Source organism: Antedon bifida, chromosome 10 (genome assembly GCF_963402885.1).
Source record: "Antedon bifida chromosome 10, ecAntBifi1.1, whole genome shotgun sequence".
In the NCBI taxonomy this organism is placed as follows: Eukaryota; Metazoa; Echinodermata; class Crinoidea; order Comatulida; family Antedonidae; genus Antedon; species Antedon bifida.
This window is the reverse complement of record NC_136235.1, coordinates 8,690,012-8,712,340: the sequence shown is the minus strand read 5'-3', so window position 1 is coordinate 8,712,340 and position 22,329 is coordinate 8,690,012. Positions and strand designations below refer to the sequence as shown.

At 33.7% G+C, this 22,329-nt stretch overlaps 1 protein-coding gene across 7 annotated transcripts in view; it reads left to right on the top strand.

The window, feature by feature from the left end:
• The window catches only part of LOC144853783 (C-myc promoter-binding protein-like), a 52,456-nt gene continuing 30,127 nt past the window's right edge, over positions 1–22,329 (top strand). For all 7 annotated transcript variants that reach the window (XM_078711610.1, XM_078711613.1, XM_078711612.1 and 4 more), the window contains exons 1-2: positions 1–124; positions 16,692–16,890. In XM_078711610.1, coding sequence (XP_078567736.1) covers positions 16,711–16,890 — 180 coding nt within the window. In that variant the 5' untranslated portion in view covers positions 1–124; positions 16,692–16,710. The remainder of the gene's footprint in view (positions 125–16,691; positions 16,891–22,329) is intronic.

The window sequence follows — 22,329 nt, the reverse complement described above, 5'->3', positions numbered from 1 at the left end:
TGCATGCACACAAATAATATGGTGATAAATTATGTGAGATGTTCTGGACGGTTTTATTTGAGTAAAATAAAGTAACCGTACTTTAAAAGTCCTTTGCAAATTGATTGTAATTATTTCAAAATTGGTAAGTAGAATTTGAAAGACGTAATTTCTAATTATAAGACGGTAATTTTATGAGAATATGGTGAATATAAAAATGACTAGCCTAGCCTAGACGGCCGCTGGCCGATAACGCAACGGTTCGGAATGAACCTGGCTGGTTGAAACATCTATCCAGCTATGGCGGCATGCGATGGGCTGTCTCCCCTACCTATATGATTAGGCCCTATGCCTAGCGACATGAGGCTTCTGGACAAATTGCTGTGAAAAATAAGACCCATTCCCTACAATTGTTGAATAAAAAAAAAAAATGCATATTGGCTAGACGCTAGGCCTACTAGGTAAGCTAGGCCTAACTAGCTAGTAAGCTAGTTTTAGAGGCCTAGCCTAGGTAGCCTAGCCTAGGCACCCTAGCCTAGTCTAGGCTTCGTTTCGCACCTGTCTTATTTTCACTCCAAATTTGTTAAGTAACTTTATCGTGAATATAACACCTTAGAATTAGGCCTCATACATAAAAGTAATTCTACGAAGGAGAATCACAGAAAAAGGTCCTTATAATTAATAGGCTTTAAATTGATGAATTTACAGCAGACGTGTTTCTTGCACACGGTTCATGAATTTCGCTTACTCCATAACCCATGTTCAATATTGTCGTTTAATTTCAATATATTTTGTAACGTGTTACTGCTGATAATGTGCCGTTTTCAAAGAATATCAACCGACCCTAAAAATCAGCAGACTAAGAAAGACAGAGGGATATTACTATTTAGATCATTGAGGTATAAACTACTATAAACACACTGATGATAAGTTTGTCGTTTTATGCGAACGTCAGGGAGAAGTCCCCGATAATAATGCACTTGTCAATTGTATGACCCACTATACGACCCTCGGGAGCGTCATTTACAAATAATTACTGACGCAGGGGTGCTTTAAAAAACCTAGAAGGTACGTCACATCAATGAATGATGGTGTGTCAATGTTTAGTCACTTTACCACTCAAAATATCATAAACAACATGGTCACAGTGCGTCAAAATGGGTGCGTCATGGTCATCTAAAGGTAAGTCACATTATTGACGCATTGGTGTGTCATGGTATTCATAAGGTATGACACATCGGACAAATGACGCACCTCTCCCGGAGGTCGTATAGTGGGTCATACAATTGACAAGTGCATAATATACCTCCGGTACAGTAAACGATGCAAATAATATTATTAGATTGTATTTTATTGTTAGTTACTCTTTTGTTTGTTAATCTGTAATTTAACGTTATTTCATGATTCTGGAATTTATTTTATTTAAAAATTTCTTTTTTGAAGGGTAAAAATTGAACTGATCATCCACCTCAGGGTTTCCCCTTTTATAAACCCACACAACATCATGTCACTGTGTCGTGTCAGTCCAACGTAGAATTTTACATTTTAATCACGATCGTGACTAACGCATGGATCCCAGCTATCAGCCCATCCTTCGCCATGACGAGTGACCGCGGATAATTGTGTATTTTTTCTGTGATATTATATATTTTTGTTGATATGTGTGGTTTTATACTGTAATTATGAATACTGGCATAATGTTCTATACTTTTAAAATATACCAATAAATTTGAATGCATTTTTCATATTCTGATAAAAAATGATCATGCATATACTTCTGCTAAATGCATGACAAATATGTGGTCACGCATATATTTGTTCAAAAGTCACTTTGAAATGCGGGACCGTCCCGCAAGATGTGAGACGGTTGGTAAAAATGCAGTCGTGTAGCAGAATTGACAAGATATACAAGTGGTGTGTGTGTTTTTTTTTAAAAATGGGGCCGTGGTGCAGACGACCTGTTTCGTAATCGTGCAGCGAGACTAGTGTGATCTGTAATTCTGCAATACAATTTACACGCACGCAGAGTGCTGATGCTTTTTGGACTCCAATGCATGATAGTTAAAAAAGAAAGAGCACACACATGACTCATTTCAGCTTTTCTGATTGGCTACATCCTTAAATCCATGTTATTGTTATAATAGTAATTCACTTTAAATAACCTTCTCGTGGATAGCACACCTTAGAATTGGGTTGCATTACATTTAACATGTTTCTCGCAAACACACTATTCACATCATACTCGATGTTATAATAGAGAGCTAATAAATCAAGATTTTTTCTACTTTTAATGCATTTATTAAAAATAAATTATATTTTGTCAAATAGAATATTTTAGTTTACATTTTAAACATAATATAATATTAATGTATTTAATATTAGTCTTTTTTTGGCATGTCATTTTTAAAAGCTATACCCATTGTAGTACATTATGCTAGACTTAAAGAATAACTTAATATTTTTTATTGGATCACGCTTACCACTTTTTTGTCTGATTCAAAGGTTTTAATAAAACTTGTCAATTATTTAAATTTTTGGTTGATAAGACAGAGAATTTGGCCAGTCTACAGTTCATTTGTTGAGTGCTACGATGCATACCACAGTGCTTTGTAGTGGTTTTGTTTTGCCATACCTACTATCTAGGCACGCATAACCTCCTCCTACTTGTATTCATACATTGATTTGCTCCAAAGGCTTTATTTTTTCTAAATTTTTCTCATTTCAATGATCAGCATCATTAAAATAAAAGTGTTATTAAAGATGTATTGTCCCCCTGAAAAATAATTTTTTTAAATTTTTGTTGTTGAATATGCCATGTTAATGTCACATAATAGTTATTGACTTCGACCAAAAATTGGATCGAAAAAAAATGTATTTACCTGGAATTTAAAGCTAAAAATGGTCAAATTGGCTGCCAGCCAATGGATTTTTGGTTGAATTTAACCATTTATCATGTTATTTTATAAGTGAAAACATTATTTTTTCCATTTTTTTTTCTATGGAAGTGATTAACTTTATTAAAACTACAAAATAACCTATTCAAAGTCTGATTTAATTAATCTTAATTTTTCATGTTTTTGGGGGACAATACATCTTTAATAACAGAGAGCTCCATTGCTTTGAAATCTATAAACCATTCATAAAAAAAAATCTATTTGGTTGAATTTAAAATTGCTTATCATTTCTTGATATGAGTTAACTTTAAGTTAACTAATTGCTTTTATACCATATTATAATTATATAATTTTATAGATGACTAATAATCGATATCAAATTGTAAATATATTAGAGGATGATTAGAGTGATGTACAGAACCTGTAGATGATAAAACCCTTTACAATGTCAAGGATAAATATCACAAAGAAAAGCGCACGCACTTTACTATACATTGTCTTCTTATCGATGACTCACCAATGATAATAGACTTTAATCTCAAATATCGGTTTACAATGGGCTTTTCCTGCATACAATTTTTGGGGGATGTTAATATCTGAAGTGCACTTACTAGTCGCAACAAATCATTTATTATTCAAGTTGCAGTTACAAAATCACACTATTTTAACTATACTATTTATCTCGTACACTGGCACAGTGGATAATTATTTAGGTTGTTACTAAAAGCTCCCGAGATATTAAAGTCTGGCTGGTTGTTGTCAGTGATGGAGATGATTCTCTCTGTTGTTTTAGTTCCCTAATGATTGATCACTTTAACATTTTACTATTAAACATTAAAATTAATATAATTGTAGATTATTTTTGAAGTCATAAATAAATATTATAAAGATATTTAAACATTGCAAGTAAGTGCATATAAAAAAAAATTTGTATTTATAAAATAATACTGATTAATAAAATTAATTATTTTTCAATATTATATGAAGAGCCTTTTTCACCATAGGTAGAGCTGATTTTTGGTACAACAGGTAGCAGGCAAATTCTGTGATACAGTGTAAAATGTATGTTACGCTTTCATTGGCAATATTAAGCCTGAAATATATACACAATACACATACAGTATATTATGCAACCATCTGTCTGGCTTGCGTGTCTGTCTGTGAATACTCCTGTCTGTCTGACTTTATTCAGAGGCTAGGAGTCGCACATTCTTGGTTGGTTGCAGCTCGGTATAAGAAAGAATGAGTTTGTGTCAAGGTGTAATTGAATTCTTGTATTCAGTAACATGTAGTTAAGGTTATGTTCAGATCCATGGAGTTATGCTTTCGTATCGCAAGCAATGTGTTTCGTAACAGCAAAGTGTTCAGATTTGCTTAACTAACGCTTTCCTTTACAACTGAAGCAGGAGTAAATTTGATTGGTTAGAGGTGAAAATCCTTGATGCATGACTTTTGTATCGTAAACGGAGTTCACTAATCTGGTACCTTGCGCTGTCGTAACGAAGGAAAGATCAGTGAGAGGTAAGAGGTGGCTTCCACTAATCTTTTCCTGGTTCAGACTACATGTACAATACGAAAGCATAACTCTGTTAAGAGAAATTGTTCAAGGTGTGTGCTGGTCATTCACCTTTCTTCACAATTATTAAGTAATGAGCAAACAAACTAGCAGTAACATATATTAGTTGTAGTTGTGTTCTTTTATCATTTGACCTTGTGTGGGGTACAGTAGATCTTATTCATCTAGGGTCATTGCCCATACAATAAGCTACAAAAATGCAATTATTAAAGACCCATTGCCTACGTTTTTTAGATCTAATTTAAGGTCACAAACTACATTAATTAAAAAAATAAATACTATTGGTCCTATTGAGATAACTTTTTTCGTCTTTAAATGGTTAAAAATGTGAAAAATAAGGTGATTCTAATAATTTTAGTGGCTCGCTATAAATCCCAACATGCATTGCGCACGGATTGATATTGTTGTTTTTCTTCTGTAATTCACCCACTTTTCGATCGATCGTGAGGCCAAAACAAATAGAAGACTTTTCAGTGAAAATACTGGGTTTCCCCCAATTTGTATCAACGAAGTCTGTCAAAAACAGAAAGATAATTAATGCAGCAACTATACAACGTCAGACTAAAGGTAGGCCTACAGCTCTCGTACGATGTTTGTACGTTACCGAGGTTTACCAGCTAGGCCTACAAAACTAAGCCTAGCTAGGCTAGGCCCAAAGACAGCTAACGAGAGGACATTCACCGCGAGCTACTTAGGTAGTGCATTGTTTCTCTCTTTTTATCATAATTTACCATAAAACGTACATTTAAGACAAGGAATGACCTGGTTTAATGTTTTAAAAGTGATATAATGCATTATTTTTACAAAACGTCACAAATTGTAGGGAATGGGTCTTTAATTTAACAAAACATTTGTTTAAAGCCACATATTTGTGTTCTTTTCACCATTATAGTATTAAGTATTACTGTATATTGGACATTTGTTAACAAAAATGAAATAACCCAAAATTGATTTTGAAACGATATTATGATGGTATAACCAGGATGTCTTGGTCATGTAATGAGTTTTACCACAATATAGTGTACACAAGATCTGTGTACTGTTTACTGTTAAGGATATTGTTATTGAAAAAAAGCACATGGTTGATCGCAAACTGCAGAAAGGCTAGCTACAATCACCATACTATAAATTTAGCTTAGTTTGTGCATGTTTTTTCGATAAAAAGACACTTGACTCTCAGTTGTGCTATTCTCCCGTCACATGTGTGACATTCATACAGCAATTTTAGCTATTTTATGGTAGTTCTAGCCTTACAAGTAAGAAGGAGGAGATTTACTATGATACATTTATTTACTCCTTGAGTTGCGAGAGAACAGCCAACATTCCAAACACTTACCCGGCGGTAATTCATTGTTTGATGCTTTTCAAAACATACAACGTTTTCAATGCTATAGAATTCAATTGTTTAACGTATTCAATGAATGGTCAAAAGGTTCAACACATTCACACGCTTTGCAAAAAATTTTTTCAACAGAAACTGTCCTCCAGATTGGTTCAACGGCGTCAGACTACCCGTCGCATTTTTTAGTTCTTTCAAATTACAAAAAACAATCAAAGCAAAATAAAATGTAGGCATGAATAAAATCAATTACTTCGTCATTAACGATGTTAATTTGTGGTGTTTTTCTTGACAAAGGTGGTGTACAGTAATTACCAGATTGTTTGCTTTTACGTGAGATTGTATTTTTTGCGGGAGGCCTACAGTACAGTGTGAACTGTTAGGCTTAGCATCGACCTTATTATTCGATGTTTTCCTTCTAATCACAAGGAAATAAATAAATACTTAGGATCACTGTGGGTTTTATTTTATTGTTATTTATCTGGTAACTGTCTGTCCAATACATAAAAAGATATCTAAGCTTCATATTTTTAAAACTATATTAAAATATCTGGTAGTGATTGAAGGCAGGTATTTTGCCTGTTGTTGTTATTGATGATCATTCAGGCGTGCAATCGGTCAGTCTAATCCAGCAGCAGATACAGTAGCATTGAAATAACTCATAACTTTACTTGACAATCATGCTGATAATGAAATTTGTTAATGAAAACGTGTTGAATTGAATTTATAAGAGTGTACAAGAGTGTGTTGCGTAACATGTGAGAGATTCTGTGTAATAAAATTTAATTGTGAAAAAAAAGGCTATTTGGTTTAATCCTAAAATTGTCTCAATTGGGCATGGTTTTTATAATCATTCTCACCAGAGTTATCTTATCATCATATACTTACCACTATCCCAAGCACTGTGCTTGCCTGGGACTTTTTGGAGGTTTAGAGTTCTAAGTCTACAGTACTTGATATGTGTCATAAGTACATCTTCTGATTTCCTTCCTTGCCCTTGGTGTAATGTAATTGACCTACACAGCAGTACATAACCAAAATAACGTTAATGTTCTAGGGTGGTAGGTGCTTCCACATACAGTAAGATGTAATTCAATTAGTCACATACTGTAAAACATTAGATCACATAAAATGACATACTGTAGTTATCATCTTGTCCTGGAATTTCTATCTTTTCTTGTTCAATTGGGATATTAAATGATGTCAGAGTACACACATATGATTTTAAAATATTTTATATCATAAACTGAATTAGAAAGAAAAAAGTACACTGTTACTGTAGATGAGCTTTTATTTTAAAACCCTTTGGTATTGTTTGTAGTACAGAGAGTATCTGTAGTGTATTCTATTATGATATGCTGTTGTGCTTTTGCTTGGAAATACAATACTGTAATTATAAATTCAAGGTCTTTAGTAAGGCTGGGTTCATTACATCAATCGTACTATTATATGTAGACTATACACTGATAAAATAGTATACATACTGCTACATATCATAATGCATATGATTGACAGAGCTGTCAACATGTCAAATACATTTCAATAAATTTTCATAGAATGTACTGTAAAATGAAATATGTAATTATCTTCATTATGACGTTTCATAGTTTTATTTTAAATGTTCATTGACCTAACTACAAATCAAAATTAAGTTGATGATCCGTACATGTAAATACAGTAGTCGCATACTGCAATAAATTGTTTCACTGGGTATAACATTTGCAATAAGAGATATTTATAAAACTCACCAAAGTTGCTAGGTTTTTCACTAGCACCTTAAACTGCAAGCCGATTAAAACACGATAACAAGAATATATGTAACAATTTGACCTTCTGTTGATAAAAAGATGATTTTTTCCTCCATGGCCTAGCTAAGCTAAGCCCTTGTGTTCTAGGCACTACTTACGAGCAAGTGCAATAGCTGCTTTGTTTATTTTGACTGTCTTTACAGTTTCATTGTGAAGAAGTATCAAAAAGAAGCAAAATAAGAAAATAAATTAGCTTGATTTATTATCGTTAATCATAATTCGGTGTCAACTTGTAAGGTTGGTCAAAAGAAGAAAACTAGTTCATAGGCAAAGGTGTCTGGCCTCACCGCCACATGTTGGATAACGGGAATAACATCACAGTACTGTACAGTACATGTGTAAATTGTTGTCATCTGAATGGTTCGTTCCAAGAGTAATCATGTATGTCTAATAACGGATACCTATAATTTTGATGGATGGATTTTCTGTGAAAAAGTCAATTGTACAAAATACAGATTGCAACCTACAGTTAGTAGGTGTTAATGTTGCCAATCATTTCATTTTAATGTTGGTAAATTATATTTGTTCATCTTTCATTGCACTCTTGCTTGTTTGTATTTCAGTATTGTTATTTTCAGTTTTATCTCAAACTTATGAAATGTGTAGTGCCTTGCTTTAGTACAGAGCAAAGAAAATGCAGTTTGTGTGGGAGGACACTAGAAAATTATTGAATTTGTTAAAGTAATACAAATTAATCCATTATATAAAATCTGTCATGATTATTTTAGTTTGTAAATTTAATTTTAGATTAATGCCTTACAGATTAAACTCTAAAGATACTGTTGGCAGTAACTATTTACAAATTATTGATTATAAAAGCAATTGCTTTGAAGTAGAATTAGATCCCACAATTATCAGTACATTTCAAGATCTTAATTAGATATTGTTTATTCCATTGAGATGCTTAATAGCAATTATAATAATTATGTTATTCATCTTTACAATTTGTACTTACACACAACAGAATTGATGACTTCATTGTATTGTAATAGCACCACCTCAAAACTGTTGTTGGTACAGTTTAACTGCGTGTACCCAGTATTACTGTGTATATAAATGAGCATTTTACACTTCTCATGGATCAGGGTGACTAGATAGAAGTAGCAGTAACTTCTGTATGTACCTATAATTAAAGGATGTGCTAATAAAACATGTTGTTATAACTGTCCATGTACAGTACTGATTAAATACTGTCCATGTACAGTACTGATACTGTCCATGTACAGTACTGATTGAATACTGTCCATGTGCAGTACTGATTGAATACGGTCCATGTACAGTACTGATTGAATACTGTCCATGTACAGTACTGATACTGTCCATGTACAGTACTGATTGAATACTGTCCATGTACAGTACTGATACTGTCCATGTACAGTACTGATTGAATACTGTCCATGTACAGTACTGATACTGTCCATGTACAGTACTGATTGAATACTGTCCATGTACAGTACTGATTGAATACGGTCCATGTACAGTACTGATTGAATACTGTCCATGTACAGTACTGATACTGTCCATGTACAGTACTGATTGAATACTGTCCATGTACAGTACTGATTGAATACTGTCCATGTACAGTACTGATTGAATACTGTCCATGTACAGTACTGATTGAATACTGTCCATGTACAGTACTGATTGAATACTGTCCATGTACAATATTGATTGAATACTGTCCATGTACAGTACTGATTAAATAATGTCCATGTGCAGTATTGGTTAAATAATGTCCATGTACAGTACTGATTGAATACTGTCCATGTACAGTATTGATTAAATACTATCCATGTACAGTACTGATTGAATACTGTCCATGTGCAGTATTGGTTAAATACTGTCCATGTACAGTACTGATTGAATACTGTCCATACTGTCCATGTACAGTACTGATTGAATACTGTCCATGTACAGTACTGATTGAATACTGTCCATGTACAGTACTGATTGAATACTGTCCATGTACAGTACTGATTGAATACTGTACATGTACAGTACTGGTTGAATACTGTACATGTACAGTACTGGTTGAATACTTTCATTGTTCTGGCAGAGATGCATTTCTGTCTGATGTAAACCTAGTAAAAATTGTTTTATTGATTGATTTAATAGTATTTATTTTCGTTGTCAGGTTTATGTTCCCTGTAAATTTGACCTACAGTAGGATCCTTTGTATATTTCTCAATTAAGATCAATTAAAGAATAAGATAATAAAAAGAAAAGAAAAGATAAACATGCTGATGATGGACAATTTCATGTACAGTATAGTAATTCCTTTTTTGTTCTTTGAAATTGTTCACAGGCCTAATGTGTTGTTAATTAAGCCCCTTTCTTACAGATGTGCCTGCAATATACCGGTATTATGCTGGTGTCGTGCCGGAAATATAACCGGTATATACCGGCTTTCTGTGAGAAAGGAGTCGGGTATATTCGGCCAATAAAAAGACAAAATAATTATTGAGGGCGTCCTTTATTGTTATTATTTTTGTCTAGCGATATATGGTGGCGAATTTTAAGTTACAGATTATTATCTTCCTTTATAGCATATTTATGCAATACATGCTATGTACAGTATATTGTGCATATATTATACAGGTACAGCAATTAATTAGCCGTCATCGGCAATCTGTAAAACACCTTAGAAGGCTGTACAATTTACAAGGCGACAAAGGCCTAGCCTAGGCCTATAGATTATGCTAGAAATTTCTTCTTGTCCCCTTATTTTAAGCAGCTCTGAATTGAATGAATCGGCGCCAAAGTGATACACTTGACCGCGCAAGATGTCAAAGCCTCGACAGGGAATTAAATATAACCCCGGAATATAACGGCGTTACGTTCTCACAGAATGCCTGTCTGGCATTGCGGGGAATATCCCTAGTAATATTACTAGGTCTAAAGCAGGTCATGTCAATGCCGGCATGATGCCAAGATGACCCGTTCACACAGAAAACCATACCGGCATGGTAATGGTATATTCTCGCAATATTCCTGGCACACAGCTCTGTGAGAAAGGGGCTCTATTGGCAATGTTGTTAAATAATAGAAGTGAAGCTTTAAAAACTGGGAATTTCCGACTCGACCATTGTCTTCAACCCAAGCAATCTGATGACTTTAGGCAACTCTAGCATCTCACACCAGAACATCCATGAAACATTTGTTTCTATAACTGTTTAGCAAGATACTCTACACTTCGATTTCAAGAAATGATAATCCCGTACCATACAGAAAAAGAAAGGTAGTTGTTTGAGAATGGGTACAATAGGCAGCTGGTGTTGCTGCTCATGAATGAATTAAGATGATCCCTGAATATAGAGTGGTAGTAATAATGTATTTCTCTAGAAAAGAGTGTTATAGTGCCTTTTAGGTTTGGATTATATTAACTCCAGTCACATAGATTCTTCTACTGTACACATTCAAAGACAGGTAGATTTGAAACATAATGGTAGCTATTGTAGCAGCATTGTCATATCAGTAGCTCTATCCATAGATGAATTAATTTAATTCATCCATACTCAATAGATAAATAAATAGATAGAAAGAATATGAAAACAGTCCTAATAAGAGTAGCCCTTTAATTGTATAGCACACTATGTAGTATAAATTCTCAATAATTAAAATCTTGGGCTGCATCTTTCATCAAACTTCATTGCTTTGTACCCACTCTAAGCTTTTTAACACCATGAGCTCTCGGCTGAACATCTTGAATGCGACTTCCTGTGCGTGCATCTGGGGTTTTGGGAAGCTCAATTCAAATAGTAAAATTACTAAAGTAAAGTGTTCATTAGTACTTTTATTTCACTTATAATTGTGTTGGGTAGATTAGAGTTTCTTCTTCTATAGGATCAGTGTTCTACCAAAGGTTTTGCTAGCAAGATTTGCCACACTAAATTGGCTCCAACCAGTATTAAAGATGGTGTCAGTTAATAATAATTCATTCTTATATAGCGCATATAAGCAAGCTCTCAATGCGCTGAACATTATTACCCCAGTCATTTCCTGATCAAACACCTATGGAAACATACTCCCATATATGCAGCTAGTAATCAGCGCAAAGTTGTGTCTTGATCTAACCGGGTTCCCAATTATACACCTGGGTGGAGAGAGGCAAACGTAAGTAAAGTATCTTGCCTAAGGATACAAGCAATGCGGCGAGAGTTGGATTCAAACCTCGGTCTAACGATCAGTAGTCGAACGTCCAACACACAGCGCCACACGCCCTCACTCAGTTAGGCCTAACCTTTTAAAAAATAGACCAAGAGCAACCAAAGGCTATCTTTTGTACAATGTTATTTGACTTTTTTTGTATTTAGTAGTAGATTAGTTACATCTTAGTATATCAATAATTTGGTACTTTGCTTAATATGCCAGACTTGATTTCTATATTGGGAGAACACTGATGATGGATGTATTGTAATTTATATTTCAATATAGCCTCAATGGTGATGTACTGTAGCATTTTGCATATGAATGTAACATAAGCAAAGTACGAAAACGGAAATTATATGAAACTGTAGGAAATCAGCCAAGTTCAAGACCTGGCAAACTCGTCTGGTTTCTACCTTAGGGTGAAATGGTTAATCTTATTATGTCATCATCCTTTGAACAAATGCATTATAGTTCTTCTCTGTTTTCTACTATTTAATGTGCTACTGCTAAGTGATTATCTTGTGAGCTAAGTATAGAAAACATGCTATGCCTTTATTTTGTGTATTGTATTAGTGCATTTAGTTGTTCTTCAACAAAAGCATACATTTTAGGTTTTTATCAAAATCTTAAATATAATTAGATTGATTAGTGGCATCTTAACATCATTTGGTTTAATGTGCATATGAAATACTAGGTCTTCTTCTAGGCATCTTTAAAAGAAATGTCGACCAGGCAAAAATTTGCTTGCTGTTGCTTACAAGAAATTATTGCCAAATAAAAGAAATTGTTCAGGATTTTGAATTCGTTTTTAATGCGGGTATTTACTATTGGTTTTTGCGATGTACCAAACACAATAATCATAGTCTAAAAGGGAGTTCACTTTTTCAGACCTCAAATTTTACCGCGGCCAGTGTTGTCGGTGCCCTCTCATTTGGCCTTCAACAACAATTATTTATTAAAATCACTTTAAAAAAAAAATATTGCGTACATAGGGGGGACTAACGCTGTGCAGTTAAGGGGTTGAACTACTATAAAAGAATGATTTAAAACAGAGTTCTATTTTCTGTGATTGCTAGAAACCAGTAGGAGTTACCATTGTTTTTTATTGTATCAAATTATTAGACATAGCAGTTCAATAAGGGATATGGGATTAACATGTAACATTCATGGGTTTGAGACCTATTGCATTCTTTAGCAAGACTTTTACTTAATCTCATTGTTGTGTACATTAATATGAACCTGTGCACTTTTGTAAAGTATTAGGGAAGCACTGTGGCTGTTGTGTGTCCATAGAGGACCTAATCCACATTTCCTCTGTTGTACATTTACACACATTTTATACTTTTGCAATCAAAACAACACGTAAATGTCCAAAATGATATCTTAATACTATGTTGACTAACACTTTGGTAAATCCTCTTAAAGGACAATGCTAATATCATAACAACACTGGGGTAGCCCTAACATTTCATTAAGTTTAGCCATTTGGCGAAAGTCAAAATATTTTTTTTAGTCAAATCAGTTTATCTATAGCCAAGATGGCTAAAGTCCAATTTTTTTATTTAGCCAAATGAATCGGTCATTAGCCAAAATTAAAAATTGTTGAAATATAATGGTAAAAACATTTTAGTTAATTTATCTATGTCAATAGGTCTATTATACACTGTTCCCTGAACGTTTTTGTAAGGTATTTGGGGAGAGAGAGCCATGCCTAAATCACTGTATATATGATTTGAAAAAATAATTGTTGTTGTATTATATGATCAAAACAATTGTTCAAATTGTTTTTAATCATACAGCATTCATACAGTTTTCAATTTAATAAGAAACATTTTACAATTTTCTGAAATCCCCTGAACGCTATGTTATTTTTGTTTTTTTACGCTTGGCTGGTGGCTTCCGTACGACGCGAAAATCGTGTCCTAAGACTTTCACGGTCACCGCCGCGCAGCGGGTGAATGTTTTTAAATTGGGTATGCTCAAGAGGTGCGAAAGTGCAGTAGCGCAGGCCTAGGCCTACAAAATTATGTACGACGGTACGTCGTATATGCTAAAAATATTTCTAGCAAACGAACACTCGTATCGTTGTTGAACGTGCAGATAATATAGGCCAAAGCACAGCAGGGAAAAAGTGTTTCTGTCGGGGGAGAAATTTATACCATCCCGGCCCGATTATTTATTACCCAACACAGAAGCCGGCGGCCGGCCTTGCTGTTTATATAGTCCGCAACAAATGCATGTGTGTGTTTAGCTAAATCCCCGTTAGACTCTACCATTTCCCGAATGTTGTTTTGTTTACTCTACTGACGCACTGCACGCACGAGGAAACTTTATTAAGGGTCAAATATGAAACTACATTATTGGAGCCTAAAATGCATAATGCATAAATATTGATTTTGATAAGATCATTCATTGATTGAAGATAATATGTTTCTTTTGAATCTGAAAAGTACACCGCTATCGAAAAATAGACAATCCCGGTAAATAGCCGACTGTCGGCTGTCGAGTCGTCGATCGTTTGTGCAGCGCAACACGTGATAGTTTGGGTAGACTCCATCATCCATGTGTCGTGTAATGTCTGTCTCTCTGTCAAAGAGACGCCTGGTACAACGAAACAAGTTGACGAAAATGAAGCTTGAAGTAAACAACATTATAACGAACAAAATAAATGCTTGAAGATCGACAAATGGACCTTTTAGTTGGACTTTATGCTTTCGCCAAAATGATTATTTGATTATCTATTTTATCATATGTCATCGCCAAAATGGCTAAAATAGCCGTTTTATTTTTCGCCAATCTGGAAAAGTTTTCGCCCATGGCGACTTGGCGATCGGCCAGTGCGAGCCCAGACAACAGGATATCATTTTTTACATTAATACATTGAAAAATAATTAATGTGTTCCATATAAATAATCCAAGTTGGTTATGAAATAAATTATTATTGAATAAATGTGCAGGTAGGTAGTTTAATTGTGACATGATAATTATTATCTAACCTAACTTTAGCTTGCTAGAAATTGTGGAGGTAGAAGGTACCATTGTTATTCTTCATTGTTATTATATAATATTATTCATCATCCTTCTCCTTTTTGGCGCATCCATCATAATAGTTACGTTCATTTATTTTATATCTGAAAATCTATGATGTATTCCCTATGGTTTATGCAAGTTATTTCAACAACAGTATAAACTAAGGGTAGCATTCACTGTACTGAACAATAGGGACTTTTAGATTTTCACGTCGATTATATCGACTGCTACCCTATTACATCATTTTTATGATATGCGCATGCGCTAGGCGACTGGTACGTCGACTGATTCTGCCTAAGAAATATCGGGAAGAAAGCAGACGAATTTTAAATTTAACTAAGTAATTACCTCAATAGTGTAATGTTAACATGTTTAGTTTTATTTCCCTTTTGATTATTCTAACCGTAAGGTGCACTTTAAATTGAAATATACGGAATAAAATTTAGGCCAAGAAACAGCATATACATACAACGGCAACCCTGACCAAAGCACGTTTCGGGCGCTTAGATAGAATGGGTTACGGCCGCTGCATAGCAAATTTAAAGCTTCTTAAATTCCTTCGGTGCATTTATTCCTAACGTACTTGCTTTATATAGTAGAGCTTGATAAATACTCCATTTATTAAATAATTGAACAAATCGGTAAAATTGACATTTCGAAGCAAATATTTCATGAGAAGCGAAATTTTTCGTCATGCCTCATGTTCTGAAAATGGAACATTCCACTGTGAGGGTATTTAATCATTAATTAACTCGCTAATACATGCATACCATGCACATTGCCTGGGTGACAGTAATTTAGTAATAGTCTGAGAACTGAACCCCCTGCAAGGAAAATGGTAATGGCTTTTATTTTCGGTAGGGATTATTTTTTTAAGTGGTTGGTCTTGTAGGCCTCTTCGCACGACGGCCATACAAAGTCAAATAAAACAATGTGGTTTATCAAACAGAAATATAAATTAGCTTCAATTCAATACTAAATTAGCCAGATTTTTATAATGAGAAAGACAAAAAAAAAAAAAAATGACATTTGAGGCGAATGTACATAATAATATTAACCGATTTGCATATAAAAATAAAGATTATTTAAAGCCTGATAACATGCAAAATTACTCCACCACCTATTATGGCTGCCGTGTGATCGTGTTTTGAAAATGGGTAGGTGTTTTTTCCAAAGTTATTTTTAGCGCGCTGATTTTAGCTCTCCGGCTTTTGTACCTCATTTTTAACTCGCGTTTTCTGTTAACATATTTAAAAAACATAGATTAAAAATACATCAATAAACCCTTAAACAAGATCTTTCCAAACATATAATTTTTATTCACATGGGTACATAAGAAATAGTATATTTTTAACTTTTAAAGACACGTCACTTTTTGAAATTTCACGAATGTGTTCAAATCGCCGTAACGAAAATCCGCTTCATTGGGATACCTATTTATATCTATCGACAGGAACAGTCGACTATGACCCATGTGGACGTGACCGTGGTGTGCATGTTCACACAATCTATAAGTCTCTAAAATGCTGTAGAAGCTTGATAAATTCTGAAAAATACAAGTTATTAGTAGTAGGACGCCTTTTGAAAACACTTTATGTTGCTTAATTTTCTTGATTTCTGAAGACGGTAATCATAATTGTTAAGATGTAATCTCATTTTCATAATATATTACTTTATTTCATGACTAGCTTACTTAGAAAACCAATAAATAGCTCTTTCTTTCCAAAGATGTTCTGACTTTCCCATTTGAGGACGGTTTTGTAGAATATGAAACTAAATTTTATTTCTTGTTCTCCTTGTATTGTAGAGAAAAGGGCTATTGTTGGTTTATCCTTGTACGTGGCACTTATTTTACCTACACTTTCAAAAGTTTGAAATTAGTATTTAACCAATTTTTATTTTTTATATATTTACAGATGATAAAGAAATGAAGGAATGATGACGGTAGAACAGGATGGTCCTCGGGTAGCCGAGTATCTAATAGTGGCTGGGCTATCTGAGACCTCTAGATCGTTAGAAGAGGGGCTGCAAAATGACTGCCATTTAAAGGCATCATCTACGCCCAATGAGCCTATCACAGATGTAGCTGTAATATTGAGAGGACATGGGGAGAAGGTTTGTAATTTTAGTGTTATTATTAATGCAAAGGAACTCTTCTAATCCCTATAGTGTGTATGTGGTAAAAACTATCAAAGTTTTCCGACATTTTGGTTTTGCTTCGCATTGGCGAAGATGCGATTTTATAGCAGATATTGATTTATAAAAACATACATATAGTCTTCCAATCGTATGCATAGATGTATACTACAGCGTCGAAGGAAGTAAATTAATTTCCATTAACGTAAATATCGCTTGTTCTTGTCTATCATGCTAGGCTTAGCCCCTTTCGCTTTCATATACTCCTTACGTACGTCTGCAATTTCGTTGGCTGTTATCATTATAGACTAGGCTAGGCCAGTGATATCGTGGAGAATTCAAGTCAAAGAAATATGCCTATTGAATAGGAACGTCAGGGGTCTGCTTACTGTAGTATAATAGTTAGGTGAGCAGTTAAATACTGGTCTTTTAATACTGGATTGTGGTTAGGGGCCGTGTTTCGTATATCATTGGTTACCGGTTCGTGTAGGCTTGCACACAGTAAACAAAACGGTGTTTGGGGTTGACAAAAGCCCAGTCAAGAAAATAAAACCTGTGTTTACCATTTTCTGTAAGATACTTTGTGTAATGTCCATCGCAATGTAATTATTTTATTTAATGATTTTTAATGAAAGGAAAAAAAACAAAACAGTATTTGTACATAATTTTTTTTCAAATTAAATCTGAAATTAGCGCCGCTTCTTTTGTGTTACGTATACCAACGACATTGCGCTATATTTAGGCGTGGACAGGGTCTGCCCACTGTCTGGTCATGGTCTGGGTGAGAGCGTGCGTACAATCAAAGCATCTAGCAAATGAATTGCACCTAGCAAGTCAATCACGCCTTTGATGATGTGCGTATGTTACCGACAAAAGGGTAAATTCCACCGTTCCATAGAGAGTCAATTAATTCAGTGTGCTATTGAAAATATCATTATGATATTTATTTTTTAATACACATAACATTTTTACAAGAAAAAATTATACAATCAATCAATATTTTAACTAAAAACTTTATTTACAATATACAAGTTACCTCATTAAATGGACGATTCAGACAACAGCCAATTAAAACTAGAGATCGAAAGAGAGACATGGCAGCAACAAAACACATGTTTACAACTCTCGGCGGTAGACGGTCGTTATAACACTTTGTTACGCAGCCTTTTGTTTCTTGGCTTGCATCGTCATATAGTGGTCACGTGTCTCAATGCATTAGGCCCTGTATGCATGGCTCAGCTCTAGAAAGTACCTGTTATTAATTTATTTTTGTTGATCTTCTGTAATAAATGGGCAATTTGCTGAATAAATACTTGGCTTCTTGGAACTAAATTTTCCCTATACTATATTTTTTAATATATTGGCGCAACAGAATGGACCCTACAAATATGGACATTTTTATTTATTTTAAAGAAAACAAAATTCAAGAATAAACAAACAGACCATAACATACTTAATACTGAATAAAAATTTAAAGTAAAGTTAAAGTTTGTTCTTTTATTCTTTTTTGATAAAAAAAAATCACCTACTTACTACCCCTATATTTTTGGGCCCATTTATGCCAACATAACCTTTCGTTTGACCTTATTATGAACTTTAAAGTTCATGTTTACTGACTTCACAGTCATCTGCTTAGACACGATTCAAGCCTATGCAAATATACACAGGCATTTCCACTATCTTTGTTAGAGAGATGTATTAGAAAGTTTGTCTAGAATAATTTAATACTTTTACCAAGGGACAATACAAAACCTGATTCTAAAAAAGTATGAGACTAGAATAATGTTTTAATATGAACATTCTTGTCTCATCCTTTTTTAGAATCAGGTTTTGTGCATACATAAAGTTAATAAAATATTTCAAATAAATGATACTTTATTATTGTAATTGCATTAGATAAGTCTGGGACAACTTGGTGGCGGTAGTGAGTAAGAGTAAAAAGTAGTGTTAAAGGACAACTAGACCAAGGACCATATTTTAACAATTTACTATTAGGAATGTACATATGATTTCAGAACAATCGTGAGATTAAGGATATCGGCGCATGCGCTGTACAGCCTCCGTCATAATTTGCTGTGACGTCACAAGTGCATCGCAAAATCTACCTTATGAGTTTTCATTGCTGTTAACATACAAGAGATAGGTACCGTCACTTCAATTGCTAATTTGACCTGTATTAGGCTTAAATTTGCCAAAATGTTTAGTCTGGTACTTGGAAGAAACACTTTTACGGTGACGGCTGTAAGGTGGATGTACATCCCTATACGTTATTAAAATATGGTCCTCGGTCAAGTTGTCCTTTAAGACGCATTTACAGTAAGACAATAACAGTAAATATGCAGTTTCTTACATAAAACAAAAGAAATTATAACAGTTTTTATTTTAGAACCTTTGATGAAAATAATATTTTGAACACATTTTATTGTTCATGACATAATTTGATTGATTTTTGAAAATATTTTTATCGAAGGCAGAATAAATGGTTATCCTATATAATAGTTCTAGAATAAAAACTTAAAATTTTATCTAAGAAAAATGTATGTTTATCAATTTATCGTCGATCGTATATATAATAATAATATTTAGGTCTACCTTTCAAATTCAAATTCAACAAACATTTATTTCATCAAATGCCATACAAATAATACAGTACTATAAAATGAGGACCAACCTAGAAGTAAACTTGTCTCAGCCCTTTAACATGGTTACAAAAAATACAGAAGAGAGAGATAAGAAGCATCCGTGATAATATATAATATAAGGGCCTGTTTTTATTGAAAAATAAAAAAAGAACGGTTTTCTTGGAAACCGGTTTCCGCAGTTGAATAAAGATAAATAAAGATCGCGTTGCAGCTCAATTTTTACTCCAATAAAACCGGTTCCGTCCATGTTCGTTCGTTATGAATGACGTTATTATATACCACAATGCAGTTCATTAGGTGGAAGCGCGATTGGATCGAGTTTATGTTTACTTTTTTTTTCGCATAGCGCAATTCCCAAGAATTTCATCCAGTTCGTCATAGAAGGGGCAGGTAAATCCATTATTACCTGACATTCTATTTTGTTCCTTGGTTAAAGTATACGTACGTCGCACCCTCCGATATTATCAAGTCGAACTCGTCTTTCACAAGCTTTACAATATTCTTATAAACTTGTCAGTCTTTCTTCCGCCTCCCCCTCATCTTTTCTTCTTCCCACATATTTATTACGAACCTCGTATTGTAATTGCATTGGTCCACATTTTTAGTTAAATAAAATACTCACTATCTAGAGAATAAAAATGACTAGGCCTAGGTCTTATCGCGCGGTTTTGAATGCGAGTTGACTGCAATCGTCCCAGTGCAGTAGAGTTCAGTTTTTGGGGTCACGATCGAGACCGGAATTAATTGGGGTTTTTGAAACCGTTTTTAAGATCGGTTCTTTTTTGTGGTTTTTTTGTGGAGACCCATTTCTGCTGGCAAGAAAAAAGCCGTTGAAAAATACGGTATTCAAAACCGCTCAAAATTGCTCAATAGAAACTATGGAGTATGAACATTATAGCTTATATACTCATGCCAGTAATTGTTAATATCATGATTCATGTGATTTATAAACCAGACAATACTCAATAATGTCATTCAAATAGTATCTCTAATAGCACTTGTAGCACAATAGTGTATTGTATTATTAGTAATGAAACAAATTAAACACCACAAAACATGATGCAATAATTATGAAAATGTAAATTTATGATTTGATTGGCTATATCAAATGTAAATATAGATAGAACAATCTTATTACTTTATTATATACTATGTGATAAATTCAGATTAATAAATAGTTATCAACAGATGGTATATTGTCATGTGATTATTGACAATCATTCTACAACATATTACACACAGTTGTTGTTTATTTGATTAGACAATTTTATTTTCAGAAAACTACTGCAAAACAAAATTTCAACAATCATTAAAGATTTGTTAAAAAGATTCTTTGATGAAAATGAAGCTATTAAAAACACATTAAAACATTACAATGACAGTATTGTCTATTTATATAAAATTGAATATAGTAAAGTCATGGTTGGTTTTAATTATCAATGTTTTGTCTTCGAGTAATAGGCACTGTTTCTGCTGCCAAGTAAATACTGTATTTAATATGGTATTTTTTGAATACCGTATATATACGGTATATTTTTTGCAGCGGAAACAGCGCTCATAACATACCAAATTTGTGGATAAAATATGGTACAGTAGAACCTTCGTTTTACGTACCCTGATTATACGTTCCCTTGATTTTACGTACGCTTAAAATGACCGATGACGTCATCATTTTCTTACATTGAGGGTGCAATTTAACAACAACAAAGCACAAAGCCATGGCTGTGAGGAGCTCATGTGCATTCCCCTACAGCAGTGAATGTTTTTATTGATAGAAAATACATTACAAGAACATTGATATTTTATTTATAACACTTTATTTAAACTAAATCGCACAGCCTGTATATAATGTACTTTTCTAGGCCTCACATCTTGCTAGGCCTGCTAGCCTGGCCTAGATTAGTCTAGGCTAGGCCTAGGAAGGGCCTAGCTAATCTAGTGACCACCTGCATGCTGTAGGCAATACACGGCAGCCTTTTTAGCTACGATCTACGTATTTGGGGGTCAATTTAAGGTCAACCTTGATTTTACGAATCCCTTGTTTTACGTACGCCTTTCGGTCCCGTACCGTACGTAAAATGGAGGTTCTACTGTATTTAGAAATTTACTACAACCGCGCCAAGAAAACATAGTATGCAAGAATTGCAATTGAAGTCTCATGTTTTATGTTTTAATTCCATTTGTACACAAAGGATTGAAAGAAAGTCATGGTAGGCTAAATGCTATAAATATGCAATGTATGCGGTCAGTAAAATTCATTGTAACAAAATTAAATACAACATTTTACACTATATTTAAATACACTTGGAAGTGTTACGTACGTCCGTAATCTGAAGTTCAAAAAGAACCACTGTTTTATGAATTTTAAAGTATTGCTAGAATATATTGAGAGAAATTTGAAAATGGTCTGTAGATAGGAAAATAATTAAATATTATTTTAATTAATTATTACCATACAGTACAGAAACATGTTTCCTTACAGGTAGTAGCCGTTTATTATTACTGAAATACAATGCAAATACACAAAACAAATAAGATATAAAATGTGACACTTTTATCTTTACTGTATTCTATAAAACTATAACAATTTCTCCAAAAAATCGGCAGATTAAAACATTTTAATGATAAAATATAATTATATAATATAAGTTATAGATGTGAGTATTGGAATAATAAAAGACTTTAAAATCAACACAGAAAATGCACTCACTACCCGAAATTAGATGATGCGCTCGGACTTATTACTTATATCACATATTTTGTGGAAACACGACTT